Genomic DNA, 27,442 nt, shown 5'->3' with positions numbered 1-27,442 from the left:
TTTACCCCCCCACACACCAGTCTTTACCCCTCCCCAGTCTTTACCCCGCCCCCCTCCAGTCCTCCTCCCAGCACCGAGGCCAGCCCTTCTGACCTCCTGGCTGCCCTATGTATTAGATTACAGACACATGTGAATCACCTGCTCAGTTTAAAAAATACCTTTCCCCAGACCCCACTCCCAGAGATCTGAATTATTTGGCCTGGCACAGGGCCTGTGCAGCTGTGTTTTATAAGCCCCTGAGGTGATCTAATGAGCAATCAGGGCCAAGAACCACCATTATGCGAGATAGTGCCGGTAATTTGGAGAGGGCTTAGAACCCCATTAGGAAACACTGCTTTGAGGTTCCAAAACATTCCTTTTAGTGTCTTATTATTTTCTTCTTTTATCTGTGTGTTTATCTTTCTAGCTAGATTGACAGGCAAAATTACTTCTATGTCTTTATTCCTCTGCCCTCTGTTCAGTTACTCAACATATGCTAAATGTGGTAGATAAAACCTAATGCTTCTCGTCTTTTTCCAGCACCTAGTCCTGAAGGCCTCCCCGCCGCCCCCGTCACTTTCCCTGGGAGGCACCGTGTGTGGCTGCTGTGGCCCAGGTGGCTCCCAGCCTAGACCTCCACACCTGCGTGATGCAGTGCTGTTTGCATAATATAATTAAACAGGGTGGGAAGAGCAGCTATTAAAATAGCCTGTTCCCAAGCTTGCTTAAAAACAAGACAAAACAAAATCCCCTGTCCAAAAACCTTTGAGTCAAAATAACTTTTAAAAAGTGGAAGATTAGAAGAGAGGTTTATTGGGAACCCACCATCGTTGGTTGGAGACGTAAACACAGATCATTTAAAGCACGGGGCCCGCCGAAGGCAGGAGCGGCAACCTAACATAAATCACAGTCCAAGAGACCAACCAGAACTCGAGTGATCTCTACTTTGGCCTCTGCCTTGTTTCGTAATGTGGAAACATCTCTGCTCTCCTCTCTAGAGAGTGAATATAAAATCATGAAACCATCAGAACTGGAAGGACCCCCCAGAGACCATCTCTAGTGAAAGATCTCACCACCTGTGATGGTGGTTGCTGACTGGTGGTGCTGGTCATCAACCTCACCTCGGAGTAATCCCAAAGAACAACCGCTCCACAAGACAAGCCCTTCCCATTTAGGACTGGTCTGTTTAAAGTGCTGCCTTACCCCGAGTTGTAATCTGTTGTCATTCCCCCACATACACACTCCACCCTCTCCTCTGTTCCCCTCCCCCTTCCCCAAATACGTCCATCTTCTGCCACAACACCTAAGTCAGAAAAACGCCGGTATATGACCCATACATCTTCACTTCTGCAGACCATCCTCCCCCAGGATCCTCAAATTCCTTGCATGAAATTATTTTGAGACTTAACCACCTTCCTAACCACCGTTCTCTGGGCACACCCTAGTTCGGTCAAGTTCCCTTAAAAGATGGATCCCAGGGGCGCCTGGGTGGCTCAGATGGTTGGGCGTCTGCCTTCGGCTCAGGTCATATCTCCAGGTCCTGGGATCGAGCCCCGCATCGGGCTCCCAGCTCAGCAGGGAGTCAGATTCTCCCTCTCCCTCTGCTTGTGCTCTCTCTGTCTCTCTCTCTCTCTCAAATGAATAAATAAAATCTTAAAAAAAAAAAAAAAGACAGATCCCAGAACTTAACATTGAACTCCTTTGTTCAACAAACACTCGCCTGATGCCTAACGTGCGACGGGCACTCAGTCACGCCCTAGAGATAGAAATGAAAACACCAGGCCTGGCACAGCTGAGCTGAGGAGACAAACCAAATCATTAAAAGAAGGTGCAAGGAGTGCTCTGAGGAAGAAAGCACCAAGTGCCTGGGGGCAAGGAACAGGTTTGCCTGACACACTGGGACAAAAGGTCCAGAAAGGTTTCCTTAAGGAAACAACTTTTAAGCTGAAACACTACACTGCATTAAACAGGCGAGGTACAGAATTTGACGTTTCTCCCTATTAGGTTTTGTCCTGTTAAGGTTCAAAGCTTTGATTCCTGATTTTCCCACCCAGTTTTTTAGCTGTCCTTCCACCTAGAGTCATTCAAAAACCACTAAGCACGCCTTTGAAGGTGTCAACTGGTCACTGAGAAAAGTCAAGAGCAGAGTCCCTGGAGAGCTCTCTTTAAGCGATACCAAGCCGTTGATCGGCACTGTAAAGATACTGTCACTCAATCAGCCACAAATCCACTAGTTAATCTGGGGGCTTTCAAATTTTTTTCTTTGGTAGGGAAAGTTCTCTATCAAACCAAAATAAAACGGATTTCCAATATATAAACAGATAACAAGGGAGCTGTTCTAGGTAAAAGAGGGGTGGAGAGAGTCCAACCTGCTAGGGCTTCCTCTCCTCCCCACCAGAGCACTTAAGGAAGCTTGGTGGCAACATATGCACCCATGGAAGCCCCCTCTGAAAACCAGCCATCTTGCCTACAAGAATATCTTGAGAGATGGTATCTAATGGTTTGAATAAATCAAGACATGGTCTATCCAATTGGTAAATCCAACAAGTCAAGACACAATAGTCATTTTGGTATGATTTATTCACAATGGACATTGTTTGGACTTAGAGACTTAAGTGCTACTGGTTTATAAGCTTCTTCAAGGTAGAGACCATTCTTACTCATCTTTGTTTCCCAAGAGCCTAACATTACACTTAGTGTGAAACTAATACAAAATAACGCTCAAATAATTAGTTTGCTTGTTAGTCTTTTAGTTGTTTGAAAATACCGAAGTGCTCTCTTGCAACCTTCTCACCTAGTTTGGATTTCCATTCTTACCTATACAGAGGCAAATTATGAGTCGAGTGTTTTTACCTTCTCCTTGTCGTCATTTAACTTTGTACCCTTAAAAAAAAAAAACCCTTTAGTTGTCCCAAGCTGTTTTACAAACTAGGAACCTTAGTCCACTGGACTCCCAACTCCTGACACCACAGATCACCGCTTAGCCCTTTAGAACATATTCTGAAGTAATAATAATTTCTTTAGGTATGTCTGTGGCCAAAGAGAACTGATGGGATGATATCATTCTAGAGAAAAATGCCAATTACTCCCAAATGACCCGCAAGTGGGCACCTAAAGAGCTGAAAGCAGTGAAAATTGCAAGTGCCTTTCTACCTAAATAACTTTAGTTTCCCATTACCATCGCAAACAAAAACCAGGGACCCATACTATTAATAACTGCTCGGATTTTAATGTTTCAGTATTACAATCCTTTTTATAGATAGATCTATAGACACTATGCTGCGTTAAACAGGCTAGGTTTTTATTAGCTTTTTGACAGTCCATCACACTGGTGACATCCAGAGGATGAAAACCACTAAAATCCTGAAGTCTCTTTCTCACATGTCTCTCCCCCGCCCTGTATTTGTGCAATTCAATCTGGGGACCTAAGTACAGAATTTGACATTTCTCCCTATTTCTTCTTGTTAAGGTTCAAAGCTTTAATTCCTGATTTTTTGAATTATTTAATAAGTAAATATGTAAGATGTTATGACTTTTAAAACTGTGGAACTCAACTCCAGAAAGTATGTCCTAGTTTTTATTTCCCATCAGTACAGTATGGCAGGGTCTCCTTCACACCCCCCCCAGTTCATCACATTAAGAAAACAAACAAACAAACAAACAAAACTTTGCCCACCTGATGGACAGAGTGGTGCCTCCTTTGTTAACTTGCATTGCTCTGATTACTAAAGAGGTTCAACATTTTTCATATATTTATTCATCACGTGTGTCATTTTTGCAAATTCTCTTTCTATGTCTTTTGTCCAGTTTTCTCCAAGTATTCACATTTCTTACAGATTTGCAGAAGTTCTTCAAATAGTAACATTAATTCTTTTGTCACAGGTTGCAAACGTTTTTTCCAGCTTTCCGTTTCAATTTTAACTTCATTTATGGTGATTATTGACATCCAGGTGGTTTTATTTGTCTCAAGAAATCTAGCAATCCAACTTTTTGTCACTTCTTCCTTTGGTACCATATTTAGAAAAACTTTCCCAAGTTCAAGATTATATAAAAGTTTCCCATAGTTTATCCTGACACCTTTATGGTTTATTTTTTACATTTAAATGCTCACTCCATTTGGAATGTATTCAGGTATATGACATAAAGTCAGGAGGACTGTACTTATTTTGTTCCAAAAGGTCAGCCAGCTGTCCCAACACCATTTACTGAATTAATTTGTCTTTTCTGTACTGATTGAAGAGGCCGCCTTTCCTCCCCTCACTCGTGCTCTCTCTCTCAAATAAATAATCTTTTTTAAAAACATTTTTTTAAATGGAGCGCCTGGGTGGCTCAGTCATTAAGCGTCTGCCTTTGGCTCAGGTCATGATCCCAGGGTCCTGGGAATCAAGCCCCGCATCGGGCTCCCTGCTCAGCGGGGAGTCTGCTTCTCCCTCTCCCTCTGCCCCTCCCCCCGCGCGTGCTCTAGCTCTCCCAAATCTTTAAAAAAAAATTTTTTTTTAATGAGTCAAGAAAAAAAAGGGCGCCCTTATCTTATGCTTTGTCTCCACTCGTGCCTGTCTCACAGGGATCTGAGACTCAGCGTACCCACCCCTGAAATTCATGATCATCCCCTCTACTCCAGCATTCTCCAATTCTGAATGGCTACTTTGTCCACTAAGTGTTCAAGAACCTGGTTATTCCTTACCCCTGCCCTCTCATCCCCGCCTCTCTCCCCCCACACACAGTCACCAAACTGTAGTCAATTCTGTCTCTAGAATATAGCTCTAAACCACCATCGTATGTCCAACTCTGTCACCGTGGCTGTAACCCACAACACCATCTTACCTTTCCTGGGCTGCAACAGCCTCCTCACTGGACCCCACATCCACTATTGGCCCCTCTAGGGCATCATGCCACTTCCCCGATTTCAACCTCTGACAGCTTCCATTGTTGTTAGAACAAAGGCCAAGATTATTTAAGTGATATAGAAGACCTGTGTGATCTAGCCCCCCGCCCACCTCTACCTCATGCCACACTTCGGTTCTCACAGTTACTAACACACTAGCCATCTTTTCATTCCTTGAAGGCTTCCAGCTGCTTTTCATGTCAGAGCCTTCACACGTGATGCCCCTTCTATGTTCCAAGCTGGTCTCCCGTCCCACCCCATTCCTCCTCCTCACACACATGCCTGCCTAACTCCAGCTTATCTTTCAGAGTCCAGAAGTATCATGTCCTCAAAGAAGTCTTGCATAACCTCCCTGACCACACTAGTCTCTCCCACAAAAGCGCCCTCCTTGCACCTAGTACTTCTCCAGGTGGTACTTCTCACAAGTCTTGCCATTTTATAAATGTTTGCAACAGTATCTTCATCACGTGGCAGCTCTAGCAGCTCAGGCCTGTGCCCAACTTGTTCACCAATGTCTCTTTTTACTGTGTGTAACTGTGGGCAAGCCACTCAACCTCTCTGTGCCTCAGTTTCTTCATCTGCCAAATGGGTGGTGTTACTTCTACTGTGTACCAGATTCCATCTTCTTTCTTATTTTAATCTCCTATCAAATGATCACAGCTGGGGATCTCTGTGCTAACGTGGGACACAGCTATATTCTTATTTTCTTATATTCATTCTGTCTTATTTCCCTTCCACTTCAAGTTCATACCTGTAGACTCAGGATTAATGGTAGAACAGAAATATAAAAGAGGCAGAAGGCTGATGAGATTTACGTCAGTTTTATGTGATACCAGGCACACAGCATTATATGGTATAGGAAAAAATATTTGCAATATATTAAGTGAGGAAAAGACAGGTTGGAAAATTATGTGTATGTGTGCATTTACACAAATACATCTATATGATTCAAAATTACACATAAAAATATTGGAAAGACGTGTACCAAAAGGACAACTGTGGTTAGCAAGCAGTAAGTTACAAGATTACAGTGACTTAGTTTCCTTCTCTGTGTGCTTCTGAACTTCCCCAAGTTTCTACAATTAACTAATACATGTAAAAATCAGAGAAAAGGTTTCCTTAGACTTTTTTCTCAGAAAACAATGTTCTTGTTACAAGTCGTGTTACATACAAAACTTGTGACAGTGGTAATGATAATAGCTAATACTTTTCAGCATTGTTTATGTGCCAAACGCTGTAGTAAGTACATTACAGAAGTGCTCACTGAGTCCTTGCACTCTATGCTGGACGCATTGTTCTCACCCCCATTTTGTGATGAAAAAGTTCAGGTGGTTCATGGGAAGTCACACAGCTGCTAAGTGGCGGAGCCCAAGATGCGAACCCCGGGGGATCTGACTCCAGAAATACCTCTCTCGTGTGGCCACTAGAGTTCCTGTCTCCAGCCACACTGCCTCCCAAAAACCTAACCTTTCTCTTCTTGATTTTTATGTCTTCCATGCTTTTCTGATTCTCACCCTTTGGGGAGGGGAGAGAAATAGACAGCATCCGCACTTCTCGCATGACGTGAAAGTCAGGCAGCCGCTACAGGTCGTATCTCTGCTTCCAACGTACACACCTGCCCCAAGGGACACGGGAACATGCAGAACTGAATGGAGACTAACACTGACCACTGGGCAACCCTCCCCGCATCATCAGCCCTCGCAGCACCGCGGACCTCTGCTTCCTGTCCTCACTGCAGTTGTGTTTTACACTTGCTTGTTACTTGATTGCTTACGACCTGCAGGCACTACCTCTGAGCACTTTACATGTGCTACTTTTCTTTTCACCATTATTGTCCCCATTTTACACATAAGGAAACTGAGGCCTAGAGAAGTTAAGAAACTTGCCCAAGGTTGCAGAGCTCGGAAGTGATGGAGCTAGGTTTGACCTCTGGCTCCAGAGGTATCACTCTCAAATGAATGAATGAAGGTATACTCCCCATTTTCTAAAAAACCTACTATCTCTTATTAGGACTATCTAATTTTATTTCTGTAGGACCTGAATATTTCTAATACATCATATTTCTAATATTTTGATTTTTTATTATTATAAATGGAAATTTTTAACTATATTTCCTAATCAGTTATTTGAGATATCAAGATTTACATGTTTGTAACTTTGTAAACTTTTTATCATTTTATTTTAGTTTATTTTATCATGATGAATGTACTCTATAATCCCCATCCCCTATTTCCTCCATCCCTCCACCCACCTTCCCTCTGGTAACCATGAGTTTGTTCCCTATAGTTAAGAGTCTGTTTCTTGGTTTGTCTCTCTCTCTAGTTTCCTTTGTTTTGTTTCTTAAATTCCACATATGAGTGAGATCCTATGGTATCTCTTTCTCTGACTGACTTATTTCACTTACTATAATACTCTCTAGCTCAATCGATGGTGTTGCAAATGGCAAGATTTCATTCTTTTTATGGATGAATAGTATTCCATTATATATATATTTATCTTCTTTATCCATTCATCCATCAGTGGACACTTGGGCTGCTTCCATAGTTTGGCTATTGTAAATAATGCTACAATAAACATAAGGGTGCATGTATCCCTTTTAGTTAGTGTTTTTCTATTTTTTGGGTAAATAACCAGTAGTACAATTCCTGGGTCATACGGTAAGTTCGATTTTGGGGCACCTGAGTGGCTCAGTCGGTTAAGCGTCTGCCTTCAGCTCAGGTGAGCCCCACATCGGGCTCCTTGCTCAGCAGGGAGTCTACTTCTCTCTCTCCCTCTCCTTCTGCCTGTCCCCACTGCTCATTCTCTCTCTCTCTCTCTCTCAAATAAATAAAATCTTAAAAAAAAAAGGGTAGTTCTATTTTTAATTTTTTGAGGAACCTCCATACAGATTTCCACAATGGATGCACGAATTTGCATTCCACCAACAGTGCAAAAGGTTTCCCCTTTCTCCACATCCTCACCAACATGTTGTTTCCTGTGTTGTTAATTTTAGCCACTCTGACAGCTGTGAGGCGATATATTGTAGTTTTGATTTGCGTTTCCCTGATAACGAGTGATGTTGAGCATCTTTTCATGTGTCTGTTGGCCATCTGGATATCTGTAACTTTGTAAAATTACTGAACTCTCTCATTAACTATAATTTCAATTCTCCATTATTTTAGCTACATAATTTCTTTTTTTTAAAAAGATTTTATTTATTTATTTGACAGAGAAAGAGCACAAGCAGGGGGAGCGGCAGGCAGAGGGAGAGGGAGAAGCAGGCTTCCCGCCGAGCAGGGAGCCTGATGTGGGGCTCGATCCCAGGACCCCGGGATCATGACCTGACCGGAGGCAGATGCTTAACTGACTGAGCCACCCAGGTGCCCCTATTTTAGCTACATAATCTCTTAATTTCTATAAATAATAATTTTGTCTCCTCCTTTCCAACACAAAGATATCATCTTTCTCAACTAATTTTTATTTTGTTTAAATTTAATTTTTTATTTTAATTTGAACTTAATCACAATTTTTTAAACTACATCCAAAGATATGTACCGCCTCTCTTCAGTCTCTCGTTACCACCCATCCCTCAGGCCCAAGCCGTCTGCCATGACAGCAACAGAGCCACTTTTCTAAATCACAAATATGCCTCTTTCTCTCTAATATTAGAAGTCTGCACCACCTACATGTTTTATATCTCAGCGTAACTGTGACCTTTTATAATATGGCCCCAAACTACCTTTAAACCTTCATTTCGACCATGATTACAAAATGCCCCTCACTTGTGACTCCTTTTCTCATGATTTGCCCAGATGGTCCTTCCCTATTTTCTTCCTTGGGACAACTGTTTACTTTCTGGGGCCAAAACACCTGCTGCCTCTTCTCTAGCCCTCCCAAGCTCTCCCTGCCATTTCACCCCTACTCCTGTGTCTCCAGGGCACCAAGCACAAACCTCTGTCATGACACCTGTTAGAGCCCAACTTGAACGTGGGTACTCATTTAGAGCAGAGGTCAGCAAAATTCTATGGAGCTTCAGATGGTAAATATTTTAGGCTTTCTGGGCCATATTTGATCTCTGTTGCATTTTTTTCCTTACATTTTAATAATATAAAAATGATTCTTAGCTCATAGGCCATTAAAAAAAAAAACAGGCCACCAGCTATGGGCCATAATTCACCTATTCCTGGTTTATAAGTTCGTCTCTCCCACTGGATAGTAAGCTACCTGAGAGAGGGGACCATCTCTTATCCACTTTTGTATTCCCCAGCTCCTGCCCCAAAGAAGGTCTTCAATCCTTGAAGTCAACTGAATTGAAATACCAATAATTAATTTATCTTGATGATTCAAATACATCCCTAGACAATTTCCCCAAATCTTGAACTACTTAACAAAAAGTCATTATGCATTTTGAGTCTCTCAGGCACCTGGGCCTTAAAAGTAAGCTATATCTCCAGGTGAGGGGGGAGGTGATGCTTTCTGCCTCATTTAGTAAGAAAACCTCTGATGTTCAGCCAAGGAGTCTCTCTCTCCCCAAAGGCAGCAAAAGTGCTTCTCCTATGAGAGCCTAGACTGTTCCCCGAGCTCCCACGTGGAATAGAACTCCAGCAAACTCCTGCTTTTCAAATAGCCAAATCAATATTTTTTAAAAGATTTTATTTAGTTATTTGACAGAGACAGACAGCGAGAGCAGGAACACAAGCAGGGGGAGTGGGAGAGAGAGAAGCAGGCTCCCAGCTGAGCAGGAAGCCCGATGCGGGGCTGGATCCCAGGACCCTGAGATCATGACCTGAGCCGAAGGCAGACGCTTAACCATCTGAGCCACCCAGGTGGCCCTCAAATAGCCGAATCAATTTCTCATCTCAGGAAATGATCTAGACTTGATGCTGTTTGGAATACTTGCCAGATATCCAACCTAGCTGCCGACAATAGCTCTACCTCCCACCTCACCATAATCGGGGAAGAAGCATTTTGCTAAGTCATTAAGTACCAGAGAATCGCTATCCCCCTGCTCCCTGGTTCTCCCAACCAGAAGAAGCGTTCCAGAAAAGTGACAATCAGCCCTCCCTGGTTAAGGAACCAATACTGTGAAGTTTTTAGAGAAGAGCAGCACTTTACTGCATAATCTCTGGCTTAACTCTGAGGCCTCAGTGCCTGGCTTCTGGGGCTCCGACAGCGTGGGCTGGAAAGGAAGCAGTGAGCAGGTAGGGCCATCACTAAGGAGGAAACAGCCCGCGGCAGACCTGCTCTGTGAGGCTGTGAGCCCAGGACTGTTTCCACGGGAACGAGGCAAACTTGAGGCCAATTCCACTCATATCTACGTCAGGCAGGCCCCTCTGGGCCTAGAGAGGCAAAGCACGAGAAGGTCTGGTCAGCATCAAACCACCCCCCCAAAACAAAGCTGGCCAAGAGCTGGATATGCTGTTGGGCTCTTCCCCTGCAGGCCAGGGTTCAGGGGGGCACTCCAGGTCCAGGAAGCATCTGGAGTGCAGAAGAGGGAAGGAGCCAGTCAGAACGAGTCACCCTGGACGGGGCAGGGCCTACCTAGTACAGCCCCCAGTTCCTGGAGCCCCACGTGGGTTTCAACAAAACAGACCCTAACCCCACTTCCTGGAGGAGGTGAGGAACGTAATATGCTCTAGAATGGAGGTAAGGGTGCCTTTTAGGTGGAAACTCACCTTCCCCGGGCAAAATAAGCAGTCCCAAAGGACCAGGTCACGTGACTGGTCACATAGAGGGCTTGGCTCCCTAGACCTTAGTTGTCCCCAGGAAAAACCATCATTTCCGACACAGAAGCTCTTGAACTCACATGATGTGTTTATGAACTGACATCGGTAAGACTCGAGCTCCGCCCAGCACAGTCACATCAGCCCAGCCACCTCCAGCCAACCAGGGGAGCAAAGACACCGAACTCCACTCAGCAGCCTCACCCACCCACACGTATGCTGCTCCAGGCTCCCCCTGGAGGGGCTTCCCAAGCACAGGGAAACCCACTGTGCGCAGTAAATGCAAAATCAGAAGAATTACAACACGCTCGTAAGAAGAGTGCTAAGATCACAAATGGAAACTCAGGCATGAGAAATGACACGCGGCAGGTGCACGCGGAATGGGTCAGAACCGGCTTGATGGCCACGGAGACGCAGTTGACTCTTCCAGCAGAGGTGTTTACAAGCAGCCCTTTCACCCTGGCCTGTGTATAAATAGAAGAGCTCCCTTGCTCACAATCACCCTTGGCTCACAACACGTTCCAAGCCGCTGGGGGCCCGCTCTGTGTCCTCTCCGCACCGGCCTCGCCACACTAGCCTGGCTCATGCTAGTGACGAAGGAGAGAGACGTTTGCTCCTGAAAATTAGGGGGTCGGGTTAAATGGTAGGACTGCCACCTACACGTGGAAGCAAAGAAACCAATCCAAATAAAACTTTAAATCAGTCAACTAACAGCGCTTTACTAATCATGCAAAAAAGTACAGATTATATAAAATAGAGAATAGAAGGTGTGGTACGTTACCCAAAAGCCCTGCCAAGGACCGCATGTCCTTCTCCATCAGCATGTAAATCTCTTCCTCTGAGAAGCGGCCAATGCCGTGGCCGTGCATCTCGCGCTTCACAATTCCTTTCGTTATGTGGCACACGACCCACCTCAGCAGGTTACTGAAGGGACCGCCACCACTAAGAGAGAGCATCTTCCGGGTCTCATTGAGATTGTCCACCCACTGGCAATAAGCTAACGTCCTGGAATTGTGTGGAAACAGGTTACTACTGGGCATTAGATGTATGTCAGCTCCTCAGAGTCCATTTCCAGTGAGTGCGTCACAAGTCAGCACACTCTAGAGGAAATGAGCCAGAGCAGCTTTACAAAGAGCAGTCTCTGCAGATACGACAACAGCTTCTGGCCAATGCCTAGACTTCGGGTCTGTAAGAGAAACTAGAACAAATCCAGATAACGATGCCATGCTACAATTCCACCAAACATCTCCGGGCCCCCGCCCTCAGATCCACACCCCCCCACCTCCCAAGGCCGGCTTCTGCACCTTCTTAGGCAACCCCACAGAAAACAGGAGAAACGCACTTCCAAAGGTTTTGAGGCAGAACCGTGCGTACCCACGGGGACACCAGGAAGGAGGCACAGAGACTACAGGGCTGGCTTCATTCTCTTTCTTGATCTGAGGAATGGGTGTGCAGATATATGCTGTGTTCATTAATTAAGCTGCACCTTTTTGTTTCGCACAATTTGTGTATGCGTTTTAGATTTTACCATATCAAAGAGTTGTTTAAAAAAGAAAACTTTTGCCTTTTTGACAGAGGATTAGGGAGTAGTATACCTATCTAATGTTGGTATAAACTATATAAATTATAAATATTATGTACATGATTTGCTCTCCAGAAAGCCTGGAGAACTGTTTCAGTTTGGGCTCCAGATCTCTAAAGTGAATACGAAGACCGAAGGAACTCAGCTGAGTCACTTTTCCCATCTGGGTGGTGCCTGGGGCCAACTCTCCTGTCCAGGTGTGGCCATGGAACACGGAGACCCAGCTGAGCAGCAGCTCAGTCCCCGTGGGCTGCCGGCTACAACACTCGGGCCTCGGCTGATTAGGGGCTCTGAATCTATGCGATTGCAGGAATGTCTCTCTGGCTAAGAGTGTCGGTACACAGAAATTAAAAGGGGTTCCTACTGAAGGCTGAGAAAAATGTAGCTGTGGGAGTGCCAACAGAAGATATTTTAGTTTTACCCCATAACGAGCAAAAAAGATGTACTGGCAGTCATCTCTCCTCCTAGTGTTGGTTCAAAGAACAATAATGGCCACTTTGAAAAAATCAAAAGAGTGAAAAATATTTTTACAGAGAAAACACAAGGAATTATAATAAATAATAGCTATTTTCCACCTCAATTTTTTAAAGAAAAAAAAAGTCCCTGAAATGTTGATCATTTTGTATAGTTCTATTCTTTCCACTGTTCTTTCCTCTATAAAAAAGAAAATAAGAAACAGAAGATTTCTCTAAAAGTTTTTAAGCATTCCTGATTTTTACTGAAAAGTCCTACAACCAATTTCAACATAACTCTCTGCACTATACCCAAAACGCTTCTTTATTACCTTTTTAAAATAATGCCTACAAATCTTATTAGAAAGCTTTGTGTCGGGGAGCCTGGGTGGCTCAGTCGTTAAGCATCTGCCTTCGGCTCGGGTCATGATCCCGGGGTCCTGGGATCGAGCCCCACATTGGGCTCCCTGCTCCGTGGGAAGCCTGCTTCTCCCTCTCCCACTCCCCCTGCTTGTGTTCCCTCTCTCGCTGTGTCTCTCTCTGTCAAATAAATAAATAAAATCTTAAAAAAAAAAAAAAAAAGAAAGCTTTGTGTACTTCTTTTTTATTAAGTCTCTCAAAATATTGAGTCAAGAAATGGATTTTGCTGAAAATAGGAAAAAGTACATCGCAACGGTAACTAATACATACGGACAGAGAAGTCAATGGATCTTTTGACATAAAAGATCTCACATTTGCTCTGGTAAATTCTTTATAAACATGCAAACTAAATACTTTCCTACTTGCTCTTCTTTTTACACCTGCAGTAATTAAGGTATCAATTTTCTCATTCCATTAGAATAATTCAGCACTTTGATTCAAGTTGTACTGGATTGAAAGGCACAATAAAAGAGCTAGACCATCCTTGATTATTTTGCAAGTCCATGAACTGAGAATAAAACTAAATTATCCCAAAATAAGCACGACCAGGTCATAAGAGCATCCAGGAAGTGTCTAAAGAGTAAAACTGAGGAATGTGGTGGCTCTAAACTGACAGGTTGATGTGAAAAAATACATTCTTTGTAGATGAATTACACAGGTTTCATCATAAGCCTAAGTGATCCTGAGGGATGAGCAGAAGCTCACCAGGCAGAGCAGAGGAGGAAGGGTATGCGTGAAGAGCACCGGCCGGGGGGCACAGGATGCCTGGGCAGAGGATGGAAGGGTGGGCCAGGACCAGATCCGGATGCGCCTGAGACAAAGGGTGATGAACTCCATTTTGGAAGCAAAGGTGAACCACTGAAACGTTTGAAGCAGACAAGAAATGTAAGCAGGTTTGAGGCAATGTGAAGGAAGGGCTGGAAATGGAGAAAGGCTGGCTAGAAGACTCTGGCAAGACCTAAGAACTAGGGCAACGTGGGCGGAGGGAGGGTGTACAGCGAATGCAGAGGAGAAACTCTGGGGGATGAGAAAAAGAGTCTATTGACCAATGGATTAGGTATAAGGAGAGATTAAGTCTTTTCTCTCAGGCCGATGACTTGAGTGGATGATAATGCCATTAACCGATATGGGCGGGTACACACCAGGTGCGACAGATGCAGATGATGAAAGATGCATCAAGCTGTTGCATTTGAAGGCCCCATGGAACCCCCAAATGAGAATGTCCAGAAGGCTGAGAACTCAGGAGACAGGTTTAGACTCAAGATAGAGAACTTGTGGGTGAGGGCATGTCAGCGAGAGTGCTAAAGCTGTCAGAGGAGAGGAGTCACCTAAGGAAGTTGCTAGGGTGAGGAGTGGTGTTAGGGAATCCACAGGTCAAGGGCAAGTTAGACTGTGAGAAGGCCAGGCTGGAAGGGTCAGCTTGGAGAGAAGCAGAGACACCTCTTTCTCTGAGATAGAGAGGAGGAGAGTGTCGCAAGGGGTAAGGGGCTGCAGAGAGGTTCAGAGTTCCTGCCAAGTGACTTCAGTTTCCTCCATAGAGCAGGAAATGGGGGCATGTGCACAGGATGAGGATGCAATGATGGACAGAGAGCTTTGCACAACTAATGGGTTCAAGTAGCAGATGGGGATGGAAGAGGCAGCTGTCCTGGGTCGCACAGCTAAGCTGGAGGAACCCCCACTAACGCAATGGCGTAAGGTTCTCTACCTCCATTAGTGGGTGGAATAGAGGGCACAGAAGGAGGAACACTGGGTTGATCTGGAATTTTGCAGCTAGAGGTAACCTGAGAAACTATCTGGTCTTCCTCTCTTCTCTTTCCCACCCTGCTCTTGATTTCTTTCCTCTTTCACTCCCTGTGCCTAATACTGCAGGCCAGTGTCAATGAAGAGAAGCAAATGAGGGCCAGCCAGGCTCTGTAAGGGTCAATCCCTATGAAGTGGGTACAAATTTTAAACACCAAAGAAAATGGGTAATTCATGGAATCCTAAATTAATCACTATAGGCAGCAAACCTCATTTACACATGCTTCCAAATCCTTAAAACCAAGAATCCACCTCCTTCCATAACCAAGCTTCCGGCAAACTATGAACACTTGACCGAAACTACTCTTATCCAAATCAACGATACCTCCTTGTTGCAAAATCCAAATAAACATTCCTTCTTTTTTTTTTTTTTTTTTCTTTTCAAGGAGCCCAACACGGGGCTTGAACTCATGACCCTGAGATCAAGACCTGAGCTGAGATCAAGAGTCAGATGCTTAATTGACTGAACCGCCCAGGTGCCCCTAAACATTCTTTGTATATTTCTCTTTCTTTAACTGTCTGCAACATGTGACACTGTCCGTGTCTTTCGTAGAAGAGCTCTCCCTTAGCTTACATCTCTACTGCTTTTCCCACCACCTCATGCATGTTCCCAAGATCTTCATCACTATTCTTCCTATTTCTTACTCCACACTTGTGGCATGATCTAATTCACACCCATGATTTCACACTGATGATTCCCAAACCTACACCCAGCCCAGACCTTTGTCCTGACACCCAGGGATCCATGTGAGGGGTCCTCAGGAACTGCAAACCCATATTTCCAAACTTGGACTCATGATCTTCCTTCCCTTCAAATCTGCTTCTCCTCACCCAAGCCAGAAAGAATCCCAGGACTCGTTCTTCACTGCTCTCTATCGCTCGCTCCTGATAGCCAGTCACCCTGTGAATTTGCCCTTTTCTCCAACTCAATTAGCATGTAGCTCAGCCCTTCATCATTTCTTGGCCCTGAGCACAGTGGCCTCCTAACAGGTCTCCTGACATCCCCTAAGGCCCTTCAGAAATCCATTTGTCCCAAGGCAGTCACAAAGAGCTCCTAAAACACAAATCTAGTCCTATCAGGCTGCTTCTTGGAGCCATTCATGAACCCCCCCTAGCTCCTGAGCTCGGCACACTGCCCCCACTCCCTACAGTCTGACTCACACTCAGCTGGCCACTCTCTGGCCCCATCGCCCCCCCCCCCCCCCCCACCACTGCCTCCTGTGCACCTGCCACACAGAATTACAAGTGCCTTCCCAGGCTCCTCGGTCTTACCTCTGAACTTTTGCAGACGCTGCTCCCTCTGCCTAGATATCCTAATCTTTCCCCTGGCGTCCAGCCCCTTCACCCACCATTGACGGTCCCTCGCTTCGTTTGTGATACCATCTCCTCTGGGAAAGCCTTTCCCTCATCACTCCAGCAGGTGCTGGCTGCCTTTCCTCAGTTCTTCAAACTCTCCCCCAGCACCCACCGTTACGATGGCTCGACGTCTCCCTCGGCCTGGGAGTCACCAGAGGATGGAGACAGCATCTTACCGCCTCATTCCCCCGCATCCAGCATGGAGTCTGGCCACTAGGCGTCAGTCATTCATTAAGTTTACTGAAAGAATGAATTATTGATTGACATGTAAAAAAGCTTCACTTCTGAGCCAGCTACTGCTAAGTAGTGTTTCTAAGGGTTGACAATATTTAAATAGAATGAAGGAAAAAGAGAAATGCCTTTGAAGAATGAAGAAGGGGCTGACTGTTCCCTTCTGAGATCCATGTCACTCTCTACTCGGAAGAGGCCCACTGCACAAGGAGTCATGAATCATGAGCTGGTGAGGGCAAGGAGGGCCAATCTGGAAACTAGACGAGGCTGAACAATTAAGTCATCATTCTGAGAACCTCTTCCAGAAAGTTGATACTCATTTCCTTTAAACAACTGATGCACCTGATCTCTTCTGCAAAATGGGGTCAAGGTTTCTCTTAAAGATTGATTACCTTAGTCAGAACAGAAGAATAAATACTGTTCAATATTTTTAAAGGAGGTCAAGAAGACAGGAAAGAAGAGCCAACCCCTGATGTTTCAATGAAGATATCTCTCCTTATAACCTAACAGGAGCCCTGGCCTATAGCAGAGATGATATTAACATGTGGGAAAGTGCAAACCATGGCAATCCAGTGTTTGATGAGTGAGCCTTAGCATGTGGCCTTCCTGACCATGGACGCCTTTCTCCATGTCCTGCTCCATCCCTGTCATTGTTTGCTTGTCTTTTAAACGCATGGGGTGCAGGCGCGTATGATAAGCTTCTGTGATTTCACCGAGTTGCACAGGCCCTAGACCACCCCCTCCCAACAGGACCTCTCACTACATCTGAAATTAGGGGCAGGGGGAGCAGGGAAGAGCGAAACACATTAATCCAATTGTAATCAGGGAGAGAGAGACTCCTGGTTTTTAGATAAGATCTTGGGTAAGTCATTTTAAGTCATTAAGGAGAGAGAGACTCCTGGTTTTTAGATAAGATCTTGGGTAAGTCAAAGGATCCTACCTCCCCCATTCAGTGAAACTATACCAAAAGCCAAATTCAGAATTTAAAAATCATGGCCAACCTAGAAGCAAATTTGAATTCCCTGTTCTAACGCCTATATTTTAATGGATCAAAGTGGTATGACTAGATGGCTTGCCACAGTGCTCTCACGCCTCCCGACAAGGCTCTTACCACACTAACGTGTCATACAGAAGAAGCCGTAGTGTCTGTTCCCAAAGCTCAATTTCATTCCACTAATTTGACCCCATGTCTCTCGTACTGCCCTTCATACCAACTTGCCTGCATTGGATCTAACTTAAGCACTCAGTGGAACAAAGAGGATAAAAACCTGTCTTCCTCATGTTCAATAATAGTCATGCAAGTGGAACAGGCTGGTATGGATTTCAAGTTCAAGAAAAACCTCTTTCTAGCGTGTGCTTATTTGAACAAACCAGAATTAGAGCCTTGGGATGATGGGATGGTATTTATGTAAAAATGCCAGTTTTCCATTGTCTTTGCTTTTCAGAAAATCATACCTAGAGAGTTTTTACAGTTTCAGACCAAAATAAACATATCTGAAAACTCCAGATAATTCGAATCCATTGAGTCAAACAATTGCTTTCATCTCCTGCACCGCTGTAAACACAGACACAACCTTGGAGATCATGCGTTGTCAGAATTTAACAAGCTCTCATGAAAAGCTCATCCTTGTATTTTTCTACAAATGGTGGTCCATTTCTCATGCTGGCCCCAGTTTCCATGGGTGCACATTTTGTGTGTGGCCTCTGAGATAAGAAAGGGGGGAGCAGGAGAGGAACCTGATGAAGAGTGTCCACAAACTCTCCTTCTCAGGCATTTTCTTACTGGAGGGACAGGCGTCTTTTCTCCTCTGGGATTTAGAGCTCTAGGGAAAGCCTGTTCAAGGTCTCTCCGAAGCAAGAACATAGCTAAAGGTTAGGAAACCTTATGAAACAGAGGAAGGCTTGCTTTCCTTTTGCTGCTAAGAACCAAAGGGAATTGAAGGAATTAGGAATTTTTTTGAAAGTTCACTGGACATTTGTATCTCTGTCAAGATCTGACCTCCCACCTTCACTATTTCTTTCTCAAATTAACCTTTGAGGAGAAACACATGAGAAATAGTGGCTAACTGCCCCCCTCTGAAAATGTATTTTATAATCAAAAAGTTGATTAGAGAAACAAAATTATCCTTAAAAGAGTCGCTGTGTGACCTAAGCAACTCCCCCAAGCACTTGGGTTTTTATGGTCCATAAAATTAAGCTTCTTCCCTAGCAGGGTACCGCCTCCCAACTCTCCCACTCACCCCTCCCACCCTTCCCTCCCCCACCAAGAGCTGCCTCCCATAAAGTATTAGCTGGGGCTGGTGCAGGGAGAGAAGGGGCGGGAAAGAGCAGAAGATGAACTTCTACCAGGGAGTAAATATATAGAACTAGAACGTCTGCACACCCAGAGCCAAAAGCAGGGACAGGTGGTTCTTGGGAGTCTTGCTGGATCAAAGTCTTTCTGACTAGAATATACATTTCATGAACCACTATAAAAATCAAAGAGTTGTAGCACAAGTACTAACGAAAATGAAAGGTGACTTTCAGCGTCTTTTCAGTTAGCTCACAAAGCAAGAGCTCTCCGCATTAATGGGCCCATCAGTCAAACAAGGTAGCACTTTGGAGGACTGCATCCAAAGAAGGCACAGAGAGAGGGTCAGGGTGGCTCTGTGCTGGTTCTTCATTTCCCTCAATTGCTGCAAAGTGGGGACTGGAACCTGGCAAGAGGGAAGATGGGCTCTGTCCCACGGACTTTTCCCTGAGGCTCAGGACATCACATGCAGTCATCCGTCTGGCCCACACTCTAACCCCTGCACTCTAGAAGATGGAAGTCCCAGCAGTTCTCCACAGGTATCCTCAAGAAAAGACCGTGTTCATTCCAGGAATACGGAGTCTGTGATGACTTCCAGGCTAATCTGCACCCCTGCCTCCACTCTCTGCCGGGTTCCCTCCTTGCTCCCACTCCCCACCCCCTCACCTCTACAGTGAGAGGGGGAAGAGAAGCGGCACTTCAGGTCTGCCCTGGAATAAACTGGGCAACAACTGCAAGCAGAAAGAGAAATAGAGAGTCACTTAAAATCCAAGAGAGGGAACAGCAAGTTTTCTGTTTAGAAAGAACAAGCAAGTTTCCATTTAGAAAGAAAGTCGATTGATGAGATCAGAAGGTGATGGGGAAGAACCTTCTACAATCAACCCTTCACTGAGTGGGTATCTCTCAGTGGGGGAGGTGAAAGCTACTGGGTGAGCAATGACCCAGGAGTCACAATGAATGTCCAAAAAGTGGGCTTAACAATTCTTAATTAAATCTCTGGAACAAGAAAAGTTTAGAGAAATCAGGAAGAAAATTTCTCTTACCTACTGGGGTGTCCAAAAAGGTGCTAAAACTCCAGAAAATGGATGAAAGGCAAAGAAAAAGCCCACAAGACAATGAGTTTGTAAACCAAAAAGACCTGTGCCTGTTAACTCACAGGTCCTAGCCAACACCATACCACACGCAGAACACGGGCAACTCCTCCACACAGCGCATGATGGGTCAGACAAGGGACGTAACCTAGGAGTCAGCCAGGCGGGACAAAGATACTCAGAAAGCACTAGTACACCTGACTTCTGGAACACGGAGAAGCTCTTGTCGTCTAAGGAAAACTGATGATAATTTTACAAAGCTTGAATAATTCATTTCACCTAAGACTTCTATCCTGACTTAGTCTTCTGTTCCCTCCTCTAGGTGTCTGATGTAATAGTATTTTACTTCCGCAATTTGTGTGGGTAAAGGGCAGAGTCAGTTGAAATATTTTCCTCACCTCAGTGAGCTGTAGTCTAGATCAGGGGTCAGCAAAACACAGCCCAAAGACTAAAAAGTTTCTATATTTTTAAATGGTTGGAGGGGGGCCTGGGTGGCTCAGTTAAGTGTCCAACTCTTGTTTTCAGCTCAGGTCATGATCTCAGGGTCATGAGATCGAGCTCCGAGTGGAGCCTGCTTGAGATTCTCTCTCTCTCTCTCTCCCTCTGCCCCTCCCCCGACCCACTTGCTCTCTCTCTCTCTCTCTCTTTCTCTAAAATAAATAATAAATAATAAAAATAAAAAAGTTAAAAAAATTTTTTTAAATACATTTTTAATGGTTGGGGGAAAAAGTCAGAAGAATACATTTTGTATTAAATGAAATTCAAATGTCAGTGTTTTTATTGTTTCGTTGAAAGAGTCCTGCTCATCATTTCCGTGTCATTCATCCATGGCTGCTTTTGCATGACAATGGCAGAGTTTAAGGAGCGAAAGCAGAGCCATGGCCTAAAACAAAGCCTAAAATATGTGCTAGCTGGGCCTCTATAAAAAAGGTCTACTCTTGGTCTAGATACCTAGAAACTTAATGGTCATAACTTTGACCCCTAAATCAGTCAGAATGCAGAAAACTTTGAAGAGGTTGGGGAGTGTCTGAAAAGTGAAACAGAACTTGGGCTTAGTCCAAAGGCCGGGGACAGGCCCTGGGCACTCACCCAGCACACCCAGGGGACTCACCAGTAGAAGTGCTCCTCCACCATCTTGGTCACTGCTCTGGAGATGGCTCTTTCGTGAGGGCCAAGGTTTTTGTTTAAATTCACTCCAAGTTTCTCTTCCAGAAAGTCAATTATGAATTCTGTGCCAGAAACTTTTTCATGATTATATTCAATCCAAGGCATTTTCCCTTGAGCAGAAAGTTTTCCACCAAAATAATTCTAAGCAGAGTAAATTTTAAAAAGAGAAAAGCAATGTTTTATTTAAATTTCACTGTATGGTTAACAGAAACAAACATTTCAACCCTATATTTGATCGTGGCTGTACTTGTTCAAGTGAATGAACTCAGCACATAAACTCTTTAAGACCATAAATAGTCACTCTTGAAGGAAAAAAAAAAAGGATTTACCTCACATGAAGATATTACTTTACTCCCATAGATTTTATCATGAGCTCTGGTATATTGTTACAAAAAAGCCCAGAGAGGAGAGGTAGTGCTGAAATGATCCTGGTAACAGTTGGTCTAGTTATAATGTAAGAACAAGCCACAGATGCAAAACAGTGAAAATAAACCGTAATAAGGCTCACATTGGCCAGGCTACTAACCAAAGACCTCATCTGAAACCCACCAACTTATGCCTAAATAATGCTTAATACCACTACACTGCAAACAAGTGGTCCCAGAAATTATAACACTTAGGTGTAAGAACATGCATCTAACAGATTCAACTCCAGTACCAGCTAAAATGTAGATTCCTGGGCCCCAGCTCAGATCAGAATCCCAGGAATGGTGCCCAGAACTCTGTATCTGTGATAAGTTCCCCTTTGATTCACACTCGTGCTAGAATCTTACAGTGTCTCAGAGGACATGGTCCCAGATGCGGTGTAGTCAGGGTGAGGGAGTCATACACTTTATGAACACTGGGAATTAGAGTGACATTTGCTGCCCCCACTCCTTGGCCAGGCACTAGACATTTCCCTTGATGTTGCCCAGGAGAAATGTCACATACCTCTAAAAGTTGCTGGTACATTAGACATTCTTGTAATTTGTACACTAAAGATGTAAATTTACCATATAACATAGCACCTGTTTCAGATTAACTCTTTATACCACCCATATCATCCTAACACATCCCCTTCAGGACTCTTGTCATTTGCAGACGGATTCTACCCTGCACACTGGCATCAGAGGAAACTGTTTGCAATGCAAATGAGATACAAGATCTCTGCTGCTCAAAATTACCCAGTGGTGTTTAATGGGTCTATTCTAACCCCTTCCACATAGCAGTCTAGGCCTATACCATCTAGCCGCTGCCCGCCTGCCCAGCCTCCTTGCTATCAACCCCTCCAGCCTTCTGAATTCCAACTGCCCACACCCAAACACATCAAAGTCTTTGCCACCTCTCTGACTTTGTACACACTTTACCTTTTATAGGAATCCTTTCCCCCAACCTCTGCCAAGTCATATCCATCCTAAAATATTTAGTTCAAATTTCACCTTGTTGGTGAACTATTTCCCCAAGGTGCAACCATCACTTCCTTTCCTCCAAGCTTCCACTGTACAGTGTATATTCCCCTCTTCTTATAATATTACTGTTTGTACCTCTGCCTTTCCCTCTAGACCACCCCCCTCCCTGAGCATTTGGTACATTTTATCTAGACCCCTTTTAAAAACTGGAGTAACAAAAATTAATTATTGATTCTTATGGAAATGTAAGTTCTAGTAGGTTTTTGTCATCAAAAATTTTATTTTTAGATGCAGAAAAAGTATTTGACAAAATTCAACATCCATTCATGATAAAAAACTCTCAACAAAGTGGGTATAGAGGGAACATACCTAAAGAGAATAAAGGCCATATATGAAAAACCCACAGCTAACATCATACTCAATGGTGAAAAGCTGAAAGCTTTTCCTCTAAGATCAGGAACAAGACAAGGATGTCTACTCTTGCCACTTTTATTCAACATAGTACTGGAAGTCCTAGCCACAGCAATCACACAAAAGAAATAAAAGGCAGCCAAATTGGTAAGAGGAAGTAAAACTGTCATTATTAGTAGATGACATGATACTGCATATAGAAAACCCTAAAGGCTCCACCAAAAATCTGTTAGAATAAATGAATTCAGTAAAGTTGCAGAATATAACATTAATATACAGAAACCTGTTGTATTTCTATACATTAATAATGAACTAGCAGAAATAAATATTAAGAAAACAATTCCATTTACAATTGCATCAAAAGAGGAAAAAAAAATACCTAGGAATAAGTTTAACCAAGGAGGTAAAAGACCAAAACTGAAAACTATAAGACACTGATGAAAGACACTGAAGACTACACAAATAAATAGAAAGATATACCATGCTCATGGATTGGAAGAATTAATATTATTCAAAGGTCCATACTACTCATAGCAATCTACAGATTCAATTCAATCCCTACCAAAATACTATTAATATTTGTCAAAGAACTGGAATGAATTATCCTAATTTGTATAGAACTATAAAAGACCCTGAATAGCCAAAGCAATCTTGGGAAAGAAGAACGAAGCTGAAGGCATCACACTCCCTGATTTCAAACTATACTACAAAGGTACAGTAATCAAAACAGTACGGGTACTGGCATAAAAACAGACACATTGATCAATGGAACAGAATAGAGTGACCAGAAATAAACCCATGCTTATATGGTCAATTAATCTATGAGAAAGGAGGTAAAAATATACAATGGAAAAAGTCTCTTCCATAAATGGTGCTGGGAAACCTAGAGAGCTACATGCAAAAGAATGAAACTGGACAACTTTCTTACACTACACACAAAAATAAACTCAAAATAGATTAAATACCTAAATGTAAGACCTGAGACCATAAAACTTTTTTTTTTTAAAGATTTATTTATTTATTTGAGAGAGAGAGCATGAGAGGGGGGAGGGTCAGAGTGAGAAGCAGATTCCCTGCCAAGCAGGGAGCCCAATGTGGGACTCAATCCTGGGACTCCAGGATCATGACCTGAGCCGAAGGCAGACACTTAACAACTGAGCCACCCAGGCACCCTGAGACCATAAAACATTTAAAAGAAAATGTAGGCAGTAATCTCTTGGACATCAGCCTTAACAATATTTTTCTGGATCTGTTTCCTCAAGCAAGAGAAACAAAAGCAAAAATAAACAACTGGGACTAAACTAAAAAGCTTTTGCACAACAAAGGAAACCATCAACAAAACAAAAGGGCTACCTACCAAAAGGGAAAAAATATTTGCAAATGATATATCCAATAAGGAGTTAATGTCCAAAATATATAAGGAACTCCTACAACTCAATACTAAAAAAAGAATAATAATAATAATCTGATTTCTAAAAGGTCAGAGGACCAGGACAGGCATTTTTCCAAAGAAGATTTAGATAGCCAACAGATGCATGAAAAGATGTTCAATGTCACTAATCATTAGGGAAATGCAAATCAAAACCACCACGAGATATTACCTCACACTAGCCAGAATAGTATCAAAAAGTCAAGAAATAACAGGTGTTGGCAAGAATGTAGGAAAAAGGAAACCCTCATGCACTGTTGGTGGGAAACTTAATTGGTGCAACCACTATGGAAAACAGTATGGAGGTTCCTCAAAAAATTAAAAACAGGGGCGCCTGGGTGGTGCAGTCAGTTATGTGTCTGACTCTTGGTTTGGGCTCAGGTAGTGATCTCAGGGTCCTGTAATCAAGCCCCGCATTGGGCTTCATGCTCTGTGCAGAGTCTGCTTGAGTTTTTCTCTCCCTCTGCCCCTCCCCCTGTGTGCACTCTCTCTCTTTCAAATAAATAATAAATAAATCTTTTAAAAAAATTAAAAACAGAAACACCATACAATCCAGTGATTCCACTACTAGGTGTTTACCCAAAGAAAACAAAACACTAATTTGAAAAGATATATGCACCCCTATGTTTACTGCAGCATTATTTATAATAGCCAAGGTATAGAAGCAACACAAGTGTCCATCAATAAGCGAACGCATAAATAAGATGTGGGATGGATGGATGGATGGATAGATAGATAGATAGATAGATAGAATGGAATATTACTCAGCCATAAAAAAGAATGAAATTTTGCCATTTGCAACAATATGGATAGAACTAGAGGGTAGTATGCTAAGTGAAATAAATCAGACAGAAAAGACAAATACCATATGCTTTATATGTGGAATATTATATGTAGAATCTAAAAAAACCAACCAAACAAACCAAAAACAGACTCATTAATACAGAAAACAAACTGGTGGGTGTCAGAGGGAAGGGATGTAGGGGTTAGGCAAAATAGGTGAAGGGGATCAAGAGGTACAAACTTCCAGTTATAAGATCATAGGGATGAAAAGTACAGTATGGGACATATAGTCAATAATATTGTAATAACTTTGTATGGTGACAGATGGTAACTACACTTATGGTGGTGAGTACTTTGTAATGTATATAATTGTCAAATCATTGTTGTGCACTGAAACTAACATAACATTGCATGTCTACTATACTCCAATAAAAATAAAAATAAAAAAGATCAACTACTTGCTTGCTAGATAAAAAAATAGGAGACAACATTTTAGAGACACTATGATCAAATCTAATTAAAAATTAGGTGAATTCAAAAAATACTAAAAAGAGAAACATAAAAATGTTTAAAGTAATTGGCAAGAGTATGAGATGCAGATGATCTTTCCATGAACTTCAATTTTTCAGAATTGGTTATATTAGTGTTAAAATAAAAACATATCTTTTAAAAATAATACTTAATTTTCCTTAACTTCCTTAAATATATTCAAGAACTCCTGGCCTGTTTTATTTAAGCAATTGGAGTCTGACTGGCCCACTGAGGGTAGTTTCTGAAAGTAGTTTTGAGAAGAAACATGAAGAGGTAAATCCTCTATATTTTTCCCGAGCTGAAGTTTCCCCCTGCAAGTCTGCCCTACGAGAGAATCTACACTTACACTATATTATTAGCATAGCAGCGAAAGCCATAGGCTTTGAGTTTAAAAATCTCATTCCATCATTTATTCAGTGTGGCCCTGGTCCTCCCTGGGTCTCCCTTAATCTTTCCTGGGCCTCAATTTCCTCATCTACAGAATGGGGATAACAACAGTTGCAGGAGTAAGTGAGAAAATGCACATGAAGTGTTTGACAGGTGCCTTCATCAGAAGTATTAACATCACCATCACCATTCTGAAATGGAGAATGTGAGACCTTAAAAGTAATCCCAGAAGAACCATGAGAGACGATGGACTCTGAGAAACAAACTGAGGGTTCTAGAGGGGAGGGGGGTGGGGGGATGGGTCAGCCTGGTGATGGGTATTAAAGAGGGCACGCTCTGCATGGAGCACTGGGTGTTATGCACAAACAATGAATCGTGGAACACTGCATCAAAAACTAATGATGTAATGTATGCTGATTAACATAACAATAAAAAATTTTTTAAAAAAAAGTAATCCCAAAGTCTTGGGACGCTGACTTGCTACACTAACCATGGTCCCCTCACTTTTCAGCTTATATACATCCATTACATTCACTGCGTCCCTGGAGCCATCTTGAAAGGTCTCCCACTGGCTACATTTCAGATAATTTGAGCAACTTTTGTGGATTAGAACACTTTGGGAAAAAAAAAAAATCCATGCATCCACTGTTATGAAATAGTAAGAAATACATATGTTGGTCTCTGCCCCCAGTTCCCAACACAGAACCCCTAAAAGCCTTATAAAAATTCCTAAGTGATAAGAGCACTAGGAGCATCTTTTGTCTTAATGAGGTGACTCTGGGTGGGCTCCTTGGATGGTTCCTGGGTGCTGGCTGGTCACCAGAAAGACCAAACCTTGATTAGCAGCCAGGAATTTTCAGCCCTGCCCCCCTCCTTCATCCTCCAGAAAGAGGAGAGGGGCTGGAAATTGACTTAATACTTGATCATGCCTATGTGAGGAAGCCTCCATAAAATCCCAAAAGTATGGGGTTCAGAGAGCTTTCAGATGGGCAGATACATCCATACGGGGAGGGTGACACACCCCAATTCCACAGGAACAGAAGCTTCTGCACTCGGAGCCTCCCAGACCTCACCCTACATATCACTTCATTTGGTTGCTCATTTGTATCTTTTAATGTATTTTTAATGAACTGGTAAACGTAAGTGCTTCCCTGAATTCTGTAGAGGGGGAAGGATACAGTGTGTGGGACTGAGCCCTTAACCTGTGGGATATGACACTGTCTCTGGGTAGACAGTGTCAGAATTGAATTAAATTATAGGACACCCAGATCGTGTCACAGAGAGTTGCCTGGTGTGGAGGAAAACGTCCACACATTTGGTGACCAGAAGTGTCAGAAATGAAGTGTTTTATGTTAGTAGTAAAGGAGACTCACAGGAAAGAAACACACAATAGGGAAAACTGGGTTTTCTCCCATATAAAAAGGAAAAAATGGAGCACTTCCCTTTACAACTATGTGTTGTAGTTTTGTAGAAAAAAAATGTCCTTATTTTTTGGAGATGCATACTGAAGTATTAAGGGGTGAAATGTCATGATTTCTGCAGCTTACTTTCAAATGGT

At 43.1% G+C, this 27,442-nt stretch overlaps 1 protein-coding gene across 6 annotated transcripts in view; it reads right to left on the bottom strand.

Annotated features, from left to right (window-relative positions):
* Positions 1-27,442, bottom strand: part of FAXC (failed axon connections homolog, metaxin like GST domain containing) — an 82,024-nt gene that overhangs the window by 33,656 nt on the left and 20,926 nt on the right. For all 6 annotated transcript variants that reach the window (XR_004300008.1, XM_032408189.1, XM_032408192.1 and 3 more), the window contains 2 exons: positions 20,900-21,096; positions 11,348-11,571 (listed from right to left, as the gene is read on the bottom strand). Coding sequence is in view for 5 of the 6 variants with exons in the window: in XM_032408189.1 (XP_032264080.1) it covers positions 11,348-11,571; positions 20,900-21,096 (421 nt within the window). In the remaining variant the exon portion in view is untranslated. The remainder of the gene's footprint in view (positions 1-11,347; positions 11,572-20,899; positions 21,097-27,442) is intronic.

Source organism: Phoca vitulina, unplaced genomic scaffold (assembly GCF_004348235.1).
Source record: "Phoca vitulina isolate PV1807 unplaced genomic scaffold, GSC_HSeal_1.0 scaffold9, whole genome shotgun sequence".
Lineage (NCBI taxonomy): Eukaryota > Metazoa > Chordata > Mammalia > Carnivora > Phocidae > Phoca > Phoca vitulina.
This window is presented reverse-complemented; position numbering and strand designations above follow the sequence as displayed.